The 16,580-nt window shown below is 31.6% G+C and overlaps 1 protein-coding gene across 2 annotated transcripts; it reads right to left on the bottom strand.

Moving 5' to 3' along the window:
• Positions 1-1,062: 1,062 nt before the first annotated feature.
• LOC130976791 (allantoate deiminase 2) lies at positions 1,063-5,769 on the bottom strand. Of its 2 annotated transcripts, none has more exons than XM_057901717.1 (12): positions 5,410-5,769; positions 4,426-4,517; positions 3,798-3,901; positions 3,641-3,725; positions 3,429-3,545; positions 3,030-3,139; positions 2,837-2,942; positions 2,653-2,739; positions 2,162-2,404; positions 1,948-2,073; positions 1,534-1,695; positions 1,063-1,410 (listed from the first exon to the last, which is right to left on the bottom strand). In XM_057901717.1, the coding sequence occupies exons 1-12, from the start codon at positions 5,582-5,584 to the stop codon at positions 1,291-1,293; spliced, it is 1,527 nt and encodes a 508-aa protein (XP_057757700.1). In that variant the 5' UTR covers positions 5,585-5,769; the 3' UTR covers positions 1,063-1,290. The 2 variants fall into 2 exon arrangements, with proteins under 2 accessions (XP_057757700.1, XP_057757701.1); XM_057901718.1 differs by having other exon boundaries at positions 4,426-4,470; positions 5,410-5,649.
• Positions 5,770-16,580: the final 10,811 nt, after the last annotated feature.

Here is a 16,580-nt window from a genome sequence, read left to right on the forward strand (position 1 = left end):
TGACACAAAAGATTTATAAAATCAAACTACTTGTACAAAAAAGTCGTAAATTGACAAAAATTTCTGGCTAAGAAGACCAAAATATCTGTAGATAAAAAATTAAATAATAAGATTTGTAGTTATTATTTTTATATAAAAACGTCTTTTTTTTTTGTTAATAATTAATTTTAACATTCGTTATCTAAAATTTAAAATAATTTAACATGTATACTTTTACATTTAAAATATTTTAATTGTAAAAAAATATCAGATGTCATATTTTGATTTGTCAAATTACTAATATAAAATATAAATTATATATAGAGTAAAAATAGTAGAGAGAAAGAGAAAAATTGAGAGAGGTAGATGAGAGAATTTAAGAAGAGAGTTTATTAATTTTGAAAAGAAAATATTTTCTCTCAATTTTAATAAGAGTGTCATGTGACACATTTGATTATTAAATTAGATAGTAATATATAATACATAATATAGGTATATTTTAATTAGATAGAAATATATGATACATATAGAAGCATAATGAACTATAAATTTTCAAGGACCTATTTGTCCTTCGAACTTTATTTGCAAAATGACGTCAATGACTTATTTGTCCTTCAAACTTTATTCCCCTTTCAGCGTGACACCGCAACAGACATCTAAACACCGTTTCATCCACATCAGCCAATTATGTTTGGTGTATGAGAGACAAATAGACAGAATGATTAAATTGTCCTCCATTTATTAAAGTCAAGAACTTTTTTATATTTAAATTTTATCAGAAATATATCTGTCAAAAATTTAAAAAATTAAAGAACTATCTGTCTTTTTTCTTATTTGTTATAAAATATTATGCTATACCCTTATACATTGTTTCATTATTTCATTCTGAATATTCTAATAAATGTTAATTGATCCTAATATATTCTAACGCTAATAATTCATGCCATTCATTTTTGTAAGCATATCCTTAGAGCTAGCCACAAATTACATAAACACCATAGTTAATTAGCCACCAGCAAATTCTTTCAATGATACAAAGAAGGTTAAGATCAATCATAGACTCTCAATCGTACTAAAAGAAAATTCAGAAGAATGTACAGGCCCTCCAATTATATGGCAAGATAACCAAAAAATAAAAATTCAAGTACACTAATATAAATATCTAAAAGGAGACTCAAGTTATCTAAAGAAGGAGGCTGGATTATGATGAATTAACTCAAAAAATTAAGGGATAATTACATGTTATGATTTCTTTTTTTTTTTTTTTCTATATATATTACTACAAAGTGTTGCACAAGTTATTATTTAGTTTCATAGATTCTCCAGAAATGAGAGGGTTGCCAAACCAGCAGCCCAAACATCATTATCTAGAACATGCTCTTGAGGAGAGTGACTTATTCCTCCGCGACACCGCACAAACAGCATCCCAACCTGTTCATAACAATTCTCAGAATGAAGGGTTTATCTGAAAGCAACGGTTAAACAGATAGACAACGAAAATTTAAATCGAAAATGTAAGATACTTCAATATTTTAGTGAGAAAGAAATAGTAACCTTTGTTAAATGAGACATAGCCATTGCATCATGGCCTGCTCCACTCATCAATGTTGGAACTTCATCCTGAATGTCACCCTCCATCCTCTTTAGTGCAGAATATGCTGCGGATTTGAGCTGCGAACTTAGCTCAGAATCACAAATCACAGCACCTGCATCATGCTGCAATGAAAATAGCAAGCAAAGTCATTGATTATAAGAATATGCTTTGATAAGGCATGTTCAATTTCTTGCTTTTATTTTCGCCTTTTTACTTCGGAAAATCTTGAACATACATAACACTACCAAAAGGGACTGTAAGTTATTGATTACAAACTATTTTGAAGCTACAATAAGTTACTCAAAACATGTTCTATTCAATAAAAGAAGAGGGAGCCCCCCCGCGGGGGGGGATCAAAACTAAAAGAACTGTACCTTATGTTCAATATTGCAGGAAACGGAGCGCTTATCGCATATTTGATACATTCTTTTTGATAAATCATAGATAACAGCCTCGCGTCCAAGGTCATCAATTGCTCGAATGTCCACAGTATATGTAACCTGCAAGAAATCAGTATAGTAATCATGAGTATTGAATCTGAAAAACAAGCAGAGAAGGAAGAATAACTGAGATATTCAAGTCTCTTACCTGGCCTGGAATGACATTACTAGCACTCGGCCATGTTGATATCTCTCCAACTGTACAAACAAGTGAACTCGAAAGTGATTTCACCGTAGAATCACTGCAATGATCATCATAAGAAAGGAATTCTTCTGGGTTCTTGCAGAGGTTTTCCATAACTACTATTAATTCAGCAGCAGCAGCCATAGGATCTTGGCGCATGGACATCGGTACAGTCCCGGCATGACCCTGTGATCCTCTAACAGTAACCTGCAAAGTTTGTTATTTCTTACATCAACATATATGTAGTGATATACAGCAACTACAAGTAAAACTGACCAACATTAATCTTGTATTACACTCCCTTCGTTCCCTTTTAACTGTCACTAAAAATTTGATCCACTGATCCGAGAACTTACCAAATTTTCACAGATACCAGATAAAAGGTACAGAGAGAGTAATACTCTTCTAGTGAACAGATTTGAGACAAAAATCCAGGCGGAATTCCTATTGGTTACCTTCAATCTGGTCTGGCCAGCTATGCCTTTAACCACACCAAGTGGAAAACCCTTCTGTTCTAGCACAGGCCCCTGTTCAATGTGAATCTGCAGCATTTAAAAACCAATAAAATTGTCAATTTTCCAGTAGCCATATCTCTGAAACGTTCTACATAGCTGAAGAGTGCAAATGTTTGTTATATACCTCAACATAGCCCCAAACAGATTTTGGATCATACTTGAGCTGTAACAAACTTTCCTCTGTAATTTCTATAGAATTCTCCTTGAGAACATCTTTTATCATTGCATCCCTGGAAAAGTTTCCACTAGTAAATGAAATGGTACTGATTATAAGGAAATTTTAGTATAGCTATAGTCAGAAGTTTCCGAAATGATACCTCTTATCAGATATCTCCAATGTTGTAGCAGGTAAAATGCCGGCTATAGCGCCACTACCCAAGAAAGTAGTTTGAAACCTCACTCCTTCTTCATCACAAAATGCAATCACCTGTTAGGACAGGAATAACAGATCATCAAAAAAATAGTCCCATAGCACAGAAATTTATATGTACATTTATTTCACAATCTCTTTTTTCCAATGCTCATCATTATTATCAAGAAAATAAACCAATGAGAAGAACACAAACTAGCACTATTGTGTTGTACTTAATGTAGTAAACAAATTACGGTTAGTGGAACTACCAAACATAAATCACTTTTACTTTAAAAATCAATTCTATGTTGATAACATAATTTAATCAATCAAAGTCTTATATGATATCAGTAACTTATCTGACCTCAACAGGGCGCTTTAGCTTTTCCAGCTTTCCATTGACTTTCAAAGCCTTTAGTGCAGATATTGCTGATACTATTCCTAGTGATCCATCAAACATGCCAGCATCCACAACAGTATCCTACACAAAATAAGCATCAACAACATTATACATCAGCTTTCAAAGGAAGAGTTCAACTTAATTTGAAATTATTTTTGTGGATATAGATTCCTCACCATGTGAGATCCAATCAATAAGGCCTCGGCATTTGGATTCGCACCTTCAACTCGGCCGTGTACGTTTCCCATTTGGTCCACCCAACTGGAATAAAGCATAAGCATCAGTGAAGCTCTCAGAAAAGCTATTCAGATTTGAGGAAGTTAGAATGCTAACGTTCTCAAACCAGCGTCCTCCATCCACTCGCGGATAACGTTGATTGCTCTCATAGATGCAGGACTCAAGAATGTTCTCTCCAGATAGCCATTACCATCACTCACCTGTTCATCCAACAATAACATTAGATATTCAAGAATAAGCCATTTCACAGTATCCCTTTTATCTGTCAAGTCACCATCACTGTTTAGTACATTGTTAGATAAATCGTAAATATATCTTGTGGCAATAACAGATAAAAGAGAACAGAAAAAAGTAATTAATTTTGCAGGTCAAGATAGATCTCAAATTCATTGTAGTGCATGACAAAACAAAACCCCTTTTATTTAGATTGTGGAATGCGGCAGGTTTATGACAATGTTATGCTTTGATACAGATAGAAATTGAAGTTAGCATGGTTAGCCTCTTGCTGAAACCATGGTTTTGGAGTTCCAAACAGACATCCAAACATGTTTATTAGTCCAAAAAGATATATGCAGACTCCAGTGATTGTAAGTAGTTATCCAATGATGCATTTTATTGCATGGCTTTTGGACTGAAGCATTGCAGTGAAGAACAGATACTCACCTCTTGCATTATAAGTTGAGTAGAAAATTTTCTTGGAAAATTATGAGAGAGAATTATGTACCTTTCCAAGCTGATAGAGTCTCCCCACTGCCTCATCTCGTAGAATCTGTGGAAACAAATCACCTTGTTTTTCTAAATCTCCAGTTTCATTACCTAATAATCATTTCAAGTAAAAGTATACTTAGCATGTCCAAGCAGTTCACAGCCATAACGGGGAGAAAAAAGAACAAAGAAACACAATTTTGTGCTTCCTGTTTAATTTTCTCCTCTTTTGAATAAAAAATAAAAGATGGTTCTGAACAAGAAATATCCAGAATCTTCTAGAACTAGCTTTTGTCTTTTTGGTTTCTCATTACATCTCTCAGCCTAACAGGTCAAAGACTAATTCACGGCAAATCTAAACTCCACTTAAGGGTCGCCAATGGATTACTCCATACACAAGGTGGATTCGAACACCCGACCCTTACTTAATTGGATGAGTGACCGCTCGAACAGCCCAAGTCGGTTCTGTGGTTAAAACTCAACATTACCAACACTGGTTGTGATAATATTTTAGTTGGATTGCTGATTACTACTCATATAGAGACTAGAGTGACTCATGTTCTTCACTTTCTTTGATCTTCCCCTCCTCTCTTCACATAATAATAATAATAATATAAAAGAAGACCCTTTCTTTCTTTCTTTCTTGTTTGTGTTTGCTAGCTCAGATTTAATTAAACGTGACGCCACCAGAAAAGAAAAGTGACAAACTCGACCGTGAAACAACGCTGAGGTGGCGTTTATTCCGGTTTATGCTTTATGCTTTGCTCTCATACTCTCACGTTAATTACATCGGAATCTGAGACCGAAAAAAGAGATCTTGTTCTACCTTCTAACTTGTAACACTTTGGCGAAAAGAAGAAAAAAATTACTTGGATCTTAAAAAGGTGTCTTTTCATCCAAGAACCAAAACTTCACCATCTCTTTATGTTTTCATTTATTCATTCGTGTTAATGAATTATATAAAAATGAAAAAATAAACAAGAGAAGGAATAATAATATTTACCAGAAAACGTTGAAGCGCATGCAGGAGGAGGAGCTGACAAGAGAAAGAAGAAGAAGAAACAAGAGTGAAGAAAAGTGAACGTGAACGCGTGATGTTGATGGTGGTGGTGGTGGTGGTGGTGGTGGTGGTTAGGCTTGAAACGTTTATGAAAGGAAGCAGCGGTGGAAGAACTCATAGTGATAATAAGTATATGGTAGTGGTGGCTTTTGGCTTCTGGAGAGGATTATCGTCCCTTTGAGTTTTTGTTTCTTGGGTGGACCAAATAAAAGAAAAGAAGATGCAAAAGCAAAGCTTGATTGAGAGAAAGAGGAACTTGTGAATCTGAATAAACAAAGGGAATAATAATGGATCCGGAATCTTGTGGTGATTACTGATTAATTGGTGGCGGCTATAAAAACAGAAACCCGTGACATGCACGAGCGGGATGAGTGCCCTCTCTTTTCACTGCGTCTGTGGACCCTACACAAGTGGCGCTGCTGCATTTTCCCTCATGTTTCTTTCTTTCTTTCTTTCTTTCTTTCTTTCTACCCCAACTCTACTACATATAACTACTTGCAATCTTGCACCCAGTTTTAGTTGAGCCTGTGTGTGTGTGGTGGTAAAAAAGAGAAGAAAACCCTACATTCTATGTATCGAAATTATTTTGCATTATTATCATTGCAAGGCAAATCAAGGAGTAGCGAACAGTGATACATAGTTAGTTCGCTGTGTTTCTATCATATAAGTGTTGCTTAAGTTACGTGCGCTATCCTTCTCCTCATTTCTTTATATCTATCCCAAACTCTTTTTGATTGGTCTAATTTCAATAATGTTAACGAAAAATTATATCTCTAATTAAAAAATAAATATTATTACTCCCACGACACATACTATTTTAGTTAAACTATTTTGTCTTACACGTCTATTTTTCTTTCTTAATTTTTTTTGTTTTATTATCTTACATTATTTATTAGAAAATTACTATTCTTTTGTTCTAAAAATATTCCACAATTTCAAAATAATTGTCAATTTAAAATACATCAGTTTGTCCAATTTTTTTCCCACATCATAGGATTGAATTTCATTGCTTCAGTCTTTTAAAAAGAATCATCGTCAATTAATCTTTATACTACTTATACAAATATAAATTAATTCTGTGTTACTATATAATACATAGATACAAACAAAAAAGAAGATCCACGAATACAACTTCAATTATAAGCTAATCACTATTATAAGCTAATTTCATGAAAATATTTGGGGGAGGGGAAAATAAATAAATATTAACCTTTTATTATTTTTCCCTTACATAAAAAACTGTAATTTTCTATTAAATTACTATTTTCATATAGTATACAATATACATACATGTTTTGGTTAAGACAAATAGTTAACTAAAATATTATTATGCTCTCCCTGTATATAAATCGTTGGTATATTGTTGGTTTCATATTTCAATGGTCATTATGCCGTAAATAATCATGGTGAATGAAATAGTTTTTAATTTCTTTACTAATTAAAAAGCATGAAACAAAAAGATTTAATTTTCAACGATTTATTCTTATTGTTTCCTCATAAATTGTGGTACTAGCATATACAGGTTTTATATTTTTCTGTAAAACTTATAGATATAATATTTATCATGTAATAAATTAGTTAGTTTAGTTCCAATTTCTTTAAAGTAGTTGAAAGTTAATTAATTTTGTTAGAGTGCTACTAACAAATTCTCCTCCAAAATGCTCACTCTAACCTTTTATATATATATATATATATATATATATATATATATATATATATATATATATATATATATATATATATATATATATATATATATATATAAAGATAACAAAATCTCTAATACTAGTTACTTTGTTCTCATTTTTCATGAATTTATCTCTTTTATATAATTCTCTCTTATAATATAATATCAGAAGATATAATATTCATGTTTTCGTAATCTCCGTTTTTTTCTAGCACAATTTTCTCATCTTCCATTTTTTTCTCTTCTCATGAACTCAAATAAAGAGTTTGATGAGAACTTGCTTCACATTGTTGCTTTACTTTTTTCTATTAATAGAAAGAAGTTCCGATTAGTGAAATCTAAAAAAAAATTTGATTCTTCTTCAACCTTTTCAAGATTCATCGATCCTCATCAATGGTTGATCCGTTTGCACTTTTAACAACAGATCAACCTAGCTTGATCTTGATAACTCAGCAGCTCACTAAAAAAAATTACCATCCATGGAGTCGAGCCATAAAAAAGGCACTCAATGCAAAGAAAAAGTTAGGAGTCATCAATGGTACAATTCCACAACTTGACCAGTAGTAGATATCGAACAATTCAAAAATTGACAGTATATAAATGACATTATAAGTACTTGAATCCTCAATTCAGATTCCAAAAAAAATTACAACTTCACTTGTATATGCCGATTCCGTAGAAAAATTGTGGAACGATATTAAAGATATAGATTTGAGCATGGCAATGGACCTCGAATATTTGAACTCGAGAGAATTTATGAATCTGAACTAAGGTGCCATGATTGATTCCCAATACTTTACAAGAATCAAAGTGTTATGGAAAGAACTTGGTTCATATTATCCAGTGTAGTGCAATTATGGCGATGCACGCCTAATGCAAGATTTTTTTTATCAGAATGTGTACACTGTTTTATCATGGGATTTGATGAATTTTTTTTTTCAAATCTTTCTTATGGAACCCCTATCAGTTGTAACACTCCGGATTCTGAAAATTTATTGATAAATTATTTATAATCTATTATATTTAATTAAGATTATAATTTTTAGAGATTTTCATATGCAAGAAGAGTAATTCTCATTTATAATTTAGAGTATTTGTAATTGAAAAATAATAAATATTTTTATATGTCTTAATTTTTAATATCTGGATTTTTAATCTTATTTTATAAATAAAAGAGAGTTAATTTACTTATCTCTGATTTCTATTAAATTAGCATTTGAATGAAAATAATTTACAAATTGAAATCGAAAGGTATTTTAAAGATAGAAATCTTATATATTCCTCTTCTGTTTAAAAGATGTTTTGTGTGGTATTAGTTATTTTTTTCCTCACCTTCATCCTTACAAGTTTTTATAAGAGGAATAGAAATTTGGTTATGTAATGCTTGTAAAATCAACAATGTGCGTACGTGCGTGCGTGTGTTGTAATCTGTATTGAAAGTATGGATGCATGTTTTGAAAAATACGTGTTAAGTTTAAACAGGCTCATATTTTAGTATTAAATATTTTAAGAGTCGTCGTAATATCCGACCTATCAGAGTGGCGCAGCCGGAAGCGTAACATTTTAATAGTTAGGGTGTTACACCAATCATAAACAAGGTCTTCTCCCTTGTGTGGTACAAGAGGAGAAGCCTTGATCCATTGGTATTAACACGCTCCTAAATCAGATTACTGTTTTGGCCAAGAGTCAACCTCAACAACAACAATTCCATGACAAAGGTAGAGGACGACAGAGAAGAGACAAGCAAATGTATTCTCATTGTGGTCTTTTTGGTCACGCAATAAAAAAAATATTATAAAATTCATGGATTTCCTCCCACATATGGAAGAGGTCGCGGCACAAAAGCTTCAATTCACCATGTAGCATCGATCTTAGAAGCAAGTTCCTCATTGAATCTGGATCAAAATAAGATACAACAGCTCATTGCTATACTTAGCAGCCACAAAATTCAAGATTCACCTTTAATGAAGTTTATTAAAGTAACCACACCTGCAGGTATAATCCTCAGCTCATCACTATCAAGAACTTCAATGCCTAAAAATTGTTGGATACTGAATAATGAAGCAATGATCCACATTGCTTGTGATATCAATCTGTTTTCAAACATTCATACCTCCAACCAATATTCAGTAATACTCCCAGATGGTCTAGAGTTCAAAGCCAAATTTAATACATAGGTTCAGTCATCATTAGTCTTGAAATCACACTACAAAATATATTCTTTATGTCCAAAAATTTCATGTCAATTTGCTGTCAGTTTCTTCTTTTTTATGCAACACACCAATTACAATCATAATTAGGCACAAATTTTTTCATATTCAGGATCCCAGGTCATCGAAGAAGATTGGGAATGGTAAGTTAAGCAATGGACTCTACATGTACTTTTTTATCTTTGGCACTTTCGCGTTGGTTATGCATCTAATAAAATTTTAAAAATTTTGTCTTTACCAAATAAATCATCTTTTAATTCTGATTCTAATTGTTCAATTTGCCTCTTATGAGAGACCAGCTTATGAGAGGCTCAAAGTCTTTAGTTGTCTTGTCTATGCAGCCACAAACTCTGGTGAAAGACCAAAATTTGATGCAAGAGTTGATCCTTATGTCCTCATTGGTTATCCGCTCGGGTACAAAGGATATAGATTGTACAACTTGAAATCAAAGCATCTAATCATTTCAAGAGATGTGACATTTCATGAGTCCATCTTTTCCTTCACTAACTCAATAAATCCACGATTACATCTTGACCTGTTCAATAACACTGTCCTTCCAAGAGCCACAGAAGACTACTATCCCAACACTCTACAACCTCTAACAACACCCACACCCACACCTACCAACCTCACTGTCCCAGACAATTTAGACCCTCCAAACCTTTCTCATAACCAAGTCACTGCACTCTCAGAGCTGCAAGACACCTAACACCTTCAAAAATCAATAAGAAACCATCAAACATCAGCCTACTTGATGTGCGTCATACCACAACCCTTTATCCTATCTCAAACCATATCAACACCCACAGATTCAATAATTCTTATCACAACATCATTGTACATGTCACCAAAATTCCTGAACTAAAATTTTTTCACCAAGCCATCAGACATAAAGAATGGAAATAAGTTATGGATGAAGAGCTCAAAGTCTTAGAAAAAAAATCATACTTGGCAATTAGTTTCTCTACCACCCAATAAACACTCACTTGGGTGCAAATGGGTATACAAATTCAACCTTAAAGTCGATGGCACTCTAGATAGATACAAAGCTCGCTTGGTTCCCAAAAGGTACACACAACAAGCTAGGATTGATTTTAAAGACACATTCAACCTAATTACAAAGATTTCCATAGTGAAAATACTATTAAGCATAGCAGCGGCCAAGAGCTAGAAACTTTTGCAATTGGATATTAAAAATGCAATTAGAAACATTGAGCTTTTCGAAGAGGTGTATATGAAAGTCCCACTTGGACAATTCCAGAGAAATCAATTATTAGTATGCAAGTTAATCAAATCCTTATATGGCTTAAGATAAGCCTTACGTCAGTGAATAAGTTTTGTGCAACATTGGTTCATCATGGATTCAAACAGTACAAAAATGACTATTTCTTATTTGCTTTCGGTGAAGCAGCTACATTTGCATTTTTCTTAGTTTATGTGGATAACATCATCATTGCTAGGTCAGACAGTACCTTGATCAAGAAGGTTAAAGACACACTCAGCAAAATTTTCAAGCTTAAGGTTCTTAAGGATCTAAAGTTCTTTCTTGGCCTAGAACTTGCAAAATCTAGCAAAGGCATATTCCTCTCCCAGCATAAATACATATTTTCCTTACTTGAATACATGTATTTTTTGGGTTGTAAGTCTCCTTCTTCTCCAATGGATGCTAATTCTAAGCTAGTGCTTCAGAAGGGGAGATATTAGCCGATCCCTCTACTTATTGCAAACTTATAGGAAGGCTAATGTAACTCACAATATCTAAATCAGATATCACTTCAAAGTAGTCTCTGGCCAAGGTATCTTATTTTTAGCTACAAATAAATTCAATCTCTCGGTCTATGCTGATGCAGATTAGAGAAGTTGCATAAACACAAAAAGATCAACTACTCGATATTGTACTTTTTTTGGAAATTCATTTATCTCATGAAAAAACAACAAGAAGATGGTGGTATTAAGAAGCTCTATTAAAACATAATATAGAGCAATTGTAAATGCAACATGTGAAATTGTGTGATTGATTAGGTTTCTCACTTTTGTTGATATTCACATTAACTCAGTTATGCTGTTCTGTGACAACATATCAGCACTTCACATAGCTACCAATCTTATCTTATATGAGCGGTCTAAATACATAGAATTGGACTGCCATTTTATTTAGGAGAATAAAATTGTTAAACTGCTACACATTTTTAGCAAATATTAATTAGTAGATATTCTCACAAAGGTACATTTCTCTCCTCAATTTCAATTCTTCGTAATCAAGTTAGACATATATGACATATATGCTCCACAGAAAATATATTACTATATTAACATATAGATAACATATTTATCATGTAATAAATCAGTTAATTTAATTTTAATTAATTAAAAATAGTTAAAAGTTAGTTAATTCTATTAGAATTTTACTAACTGATTCTCCTTCCAAAATACTCACTTTACATATATATATATATGTATGTATATGAAGATAATAGAATTTTTAATATTAGTTAATTCATTCTTATTTTTTTGGAATATATCTCTCATATACAATTCTCTCTTCTAAGGACTAAAATTTATATAAATATAAAAAGGACAAAAATATAATTGTTACAAATTTAAGACAGTATGATAATATAATAGTTTAATGGGTTAAGTACTTTTTTTGTCTTTAAGATTTGAGGTAAAAATTAAAATTGTTTTCGACCTTTTTTCCTATTAAAATCATCTTCAACGTTATAAAATTGTTCTTTTCTACCTCAATTTTTTTTTTTAACCAAATTACCCTTAACAAATAATAAAAATAATACTAAAAAACAAAAACAAAAAGTCCCCCCAAACCCTACCCCCATCCCGATATCTCTTTCTTGTTCCTTCTCCATCCTGTTCTCCTTTTTCAAAACTCCAATTCTTTTTTTCTCTTTAAACCAAAAAATCCTATTTACCTCACCATTAACTTCAATATCATTATCATCATCGTTACGTATCTCTCTTTCTCTCCCTTTCGTCATTGCCATCACCACGGCCACCATAACCATTACCACTGTCCCCATAACCATCACACATTCTTTATCTTTATTACCTATTCATCATCCTAAAATACTATTACCCACCCACAAACTAAATTCAACAATAGCAATAATCAAATTCAGCAACAATAAATTTAGTAATTTCAACAACAACCACAAAATAAATCAATAGAAATTTTACATTTAACAACAATTCAACAATCATCAACTGCAACTTCAGATCCAAAATCAGCAACAACAGAAATTAAAAAAATTAAAAAAAAAAAGAAATAATGTTTATGTTCTTCAAAAGTTAAAATAAATAAATAAAAGAAGAACGAAAAGAGGAGGAAAGAAGTGACGGTACGAGAACCTACTACTGTTGGCGCTGTTGCAGCTGTGGGTGATGGAGCTCGATGCCGATCTTGATCCGACTCACGGCCCGTGTGATCTTGCCCGTCCCAAAATTCTCACCTCCGCAAGGAGACTCATGGTTGAAGAGGATGCCGTTGCAGGCGAAGATCCCGTAAACCTCACGATAATTGACAGTGTACCAGTGCACCACGCACTTGGATGCAGCATAAGAGTAATTTGGTCAAAAAAATAAAATTGAAATAGAAAATGACGATTTCATAATGTTTTGTAATGTTGAAGATGATTTTAATAGGAAAAAAAGGTCGAGAACGATTTTTATTTTCACCTCTGATTATAAAGACAAAAAAGTATTTAACCCTAATTTAATTGATTTAAATAAAGAAATTATTTTAAAAAAATGAATTCAATTCACAATCAAATGTACATAATTTAATTTTTAAATTCAAATTAAAAGGAATTGTAGCCTCACACGGGCAGATTATTTAGAGGGGTGAGTGCGAGCCATGGCCCTTTAGAAAATTTTAAAATTTATATATATTATATGATAATACTTTTAACTTTAAAATTGAATTGTTAATTTAGTGGTTAAGTAAAATATTTTTTAATTTGTTTCATGATCTGAGTTCAAATCTCAATTATTACATTTTGAATATTGATAATGTATTATATTTTTTTAGGTCAACCATTTTGGTAAATAATTTTTTTAATTGTTTCTTCTATTTTTTATTTTTTTAATTAACTATTTATTTTGATAAATTCTTTTTTTTTTAATCGTTCCTTCTATCTTTTTTTATTTTTTTCTCTTAATTTTTGAATCTATTATTGTATAAAAAATACTTTAATTTTATAATAAAATCTAATTGAATAGTTAAAAAGTATATACATAAAAATTAAATTATTTCAATATTTATTTATTTTCTTATGATATTAAAATAATAATATATTAAATAAATAATATATTAGTATGAATATTTTATATATTTTATTCATTAATTTATTTTAAATGTATCCATTCAAAATATCAGAATAACTAATTTATATTTTTATATTACATTTTTTAAAATAATAAAGGATAAAAATTAGAATTACAGTTATTATGAATGATATCAAATATAAAATTATTTTTAATGAAATTTTTTATTTTAATATAGTATTTATTAATATTTTTATTAAAAATAATAAAAAAAATCAATATCATCAATTATATAATATAATATTTAATTATATAAATATTTAATTTTTGGCCTCCTCTTTCAAAAATTTATGAATTCGCCTCTAATTTCACATGTATAAAATTTATTAATTTCATATTTTGGTCAATATAAAACTTAAAATAATACAGATCACTATCAAATTAAGAGTTATATTCTTATAGCAACAGAGAAATATATGAGCATACATATATATCTTTTAAGACACGTTTTAACAAATTATCAATTGTATAAATTTTCTTATATTATCATATATTGAATTATTAAAAGATCACTTTATTAATATAAAAGTGATTGTCTTTTTTCTATGTCATTTTAGAGAGAATCTATTTCAAAAGAGTATTCCTATCCCCAAAAGGTTATCAAAAGGGGTTACTTCATAAATCTAGACTTTGCCACAACATTGTCTAATAATGCGCACATCATATTTAATTGATTAAACTTTACCATAATTTATTGTAATTAATTCCAATATGAATTCATGTTAACATGCATCGTGATGCGTACCCCACTACGGTGTGATTATTTATCTGTCTTTTTCTCCAGATATTCTTGGACCTACAAGACCAAACCACAATAAATGATGTTGTTATTTATGGTTATTTAATTGAATAAAGAACAAACCTCACCTAGTAACGTCCTCTTTATTCATTTGTTTGTTGCTTCAATTCAATATTGACTGCATTCCAAGTGCTACATGTCATGGACCCCGTAGATCCTCTGAAAGTCACTGATTACAATATATTATAAGCAAATTTGTCTGCAAAATCTATCTAACCTTATTTTATGGGCACTTTAATTTGGTCATCATAATTTAAAACATGTAAAATGATTTTTAATATTTTCAAATGTGCGTATTATTTGTTACACACTTACAGTGTAATAATATTCTTTTAAAAAAATTGCATGACAAGACTCTAAAATCTCATTAGAAAACATCTCACATTATATTGGTATCAATAATCATTCTTAAACATTTTTTACTAAGAAATGTTATATTTTTTATTAATTAAATAAATTTTAATTTTTATTTGTTATATTTTATATCAATAATTTATATTTAAAATTCAAAATATTTAATTTTATATTTTTTATTTTTAATAACAAGTTAATTTTTAAAGAGCCTTATACATTTTATTTTTTTCTAAAACTAACATTCGCCAATATCAAATGCCCATAAGTTAAATTTGAGAAAGTTTTTCAAAAGAAAATACTATTTATACACACAATTTTCGGACTGCATCTTATAGCTATTCTTTCTCTTTTTTTTTCATATTTTTTTTACCTTTGTCAAATTTTTTTAATAATGTTAGAGAGCTAATATTAGCACTACAAGGGAACTGGCACCACAAGAGAACTGGAAATTTGCGGCGAATTTTAAAGGGATTTGCGGTGGTTTAAAACCGTCGCAAAACAAATTACCAGCGCTTCAACAAATGTTGCAGTATGGGGCATGAAAAATTGATTTTGCGGCGGTTCCGATTAACCGCTGGCACAACCGCAGCGAAATCTTTGGAATAGCGTCGATTGATTTATATAAATCATCGCTATTTAGCCAACCTTAAATTCGACGGTATTTTTCCGACGGTTATGAACTGCTGCTATTTGTTGACAATTGTATTTTTTAAATTTATTTAGCGATGGTTAGAAACCGTCGCTATCTAATATTCAATATTTTTAAATTTATTTTTGGCTATTTTGTAATCGCCACTATTTGCTCGGCTAAATGGTCACAAAAATACTGTATTTTGCACCAGCAATCAACGCTTTCTTTAACATTGAGGGTGAGAATCGAAACCGTCCCTCATCTAATTTTTGATTTAGAATCGTTCTTAATGTTACATTTCATTTTAAAATCGTCCTTTTTAATAAATTTTTTTTTATAAAAGACAAAATTATGCTTGTTTATAAATAGTTCTTTTAAAATATATATATAAAATAAAAAACGAAAAGAAAAGACGTGAGGGGGGAGGGGAGACACGGGGGGACGAGAAAGGACGCGGTGTGGGGGGGAGGAAAAGGGGAAAGGGAGAGGGGGAAGGGGAAGGGGGGAAGGGGACAGTGCCGACGAAGTTTGGAACTGCCGTCGCCGTCGCGAGCTAGGGAGAGAGCCTCGGCTTCTGCACCGCCGCGTTCTAGCTACTGCTTCTCGTCGCCTCGCCGCTGCTCCTCGCTGACTCGCCGCTGCTTCTCGCCGCCTCGCTGCTTCTGCTTCTTGCTTCGATCTCTGTTTCTGCTTCGTCTTCTACTTCTTTTGGGTTTGCTTGAGTGCTTCTGCTTCATCTTCTACTTTCTGCCTCTGTTTGAGTGCTTCTGCTTCTTCTGGGTTCTGCATCTTCTGGGTTCTTCTTCCTTTTCATTATTGCATGTTGATTTGTTGAATCTGATTTTGATTTGTTGAATTTGGATTTGAATAATGGATTTGTTCATCATAATTCCTAATTTTCTAATCTGGTTTTGTTGGTTTTGTTCTTGTTATGATTTTTTTATTTTTGATTCTGCTTCTTGGTTTTGTGCTTGAGCTTTTGCATCTCTTTTGTATTGATTTTTTATGCTTTCTGCTTCTTCTTGTGTTGGTGTTGGTGCTGGTGCTGGTGCTGGTGCTGGTGCTGGTGCTGGTGCTGGTGCTGGTGCTGGTAAA

The sequence above is a fragment of the Arachis stenosperma genome, chromosome 4 (assembly GCF_014773155.1).
Source record: "Arachis stenosperma cultivar V10309 chromosome 4, arast.V10309.gnm1.PFL2, whole genome shotgun sequence".
Taxonomy (NCBI): Eukaryota; Viridiplantae; Streptophyta; class Magnoliopsida; order Fabales; family Fabaceae; genus Arachis; species Arachis stenosperma.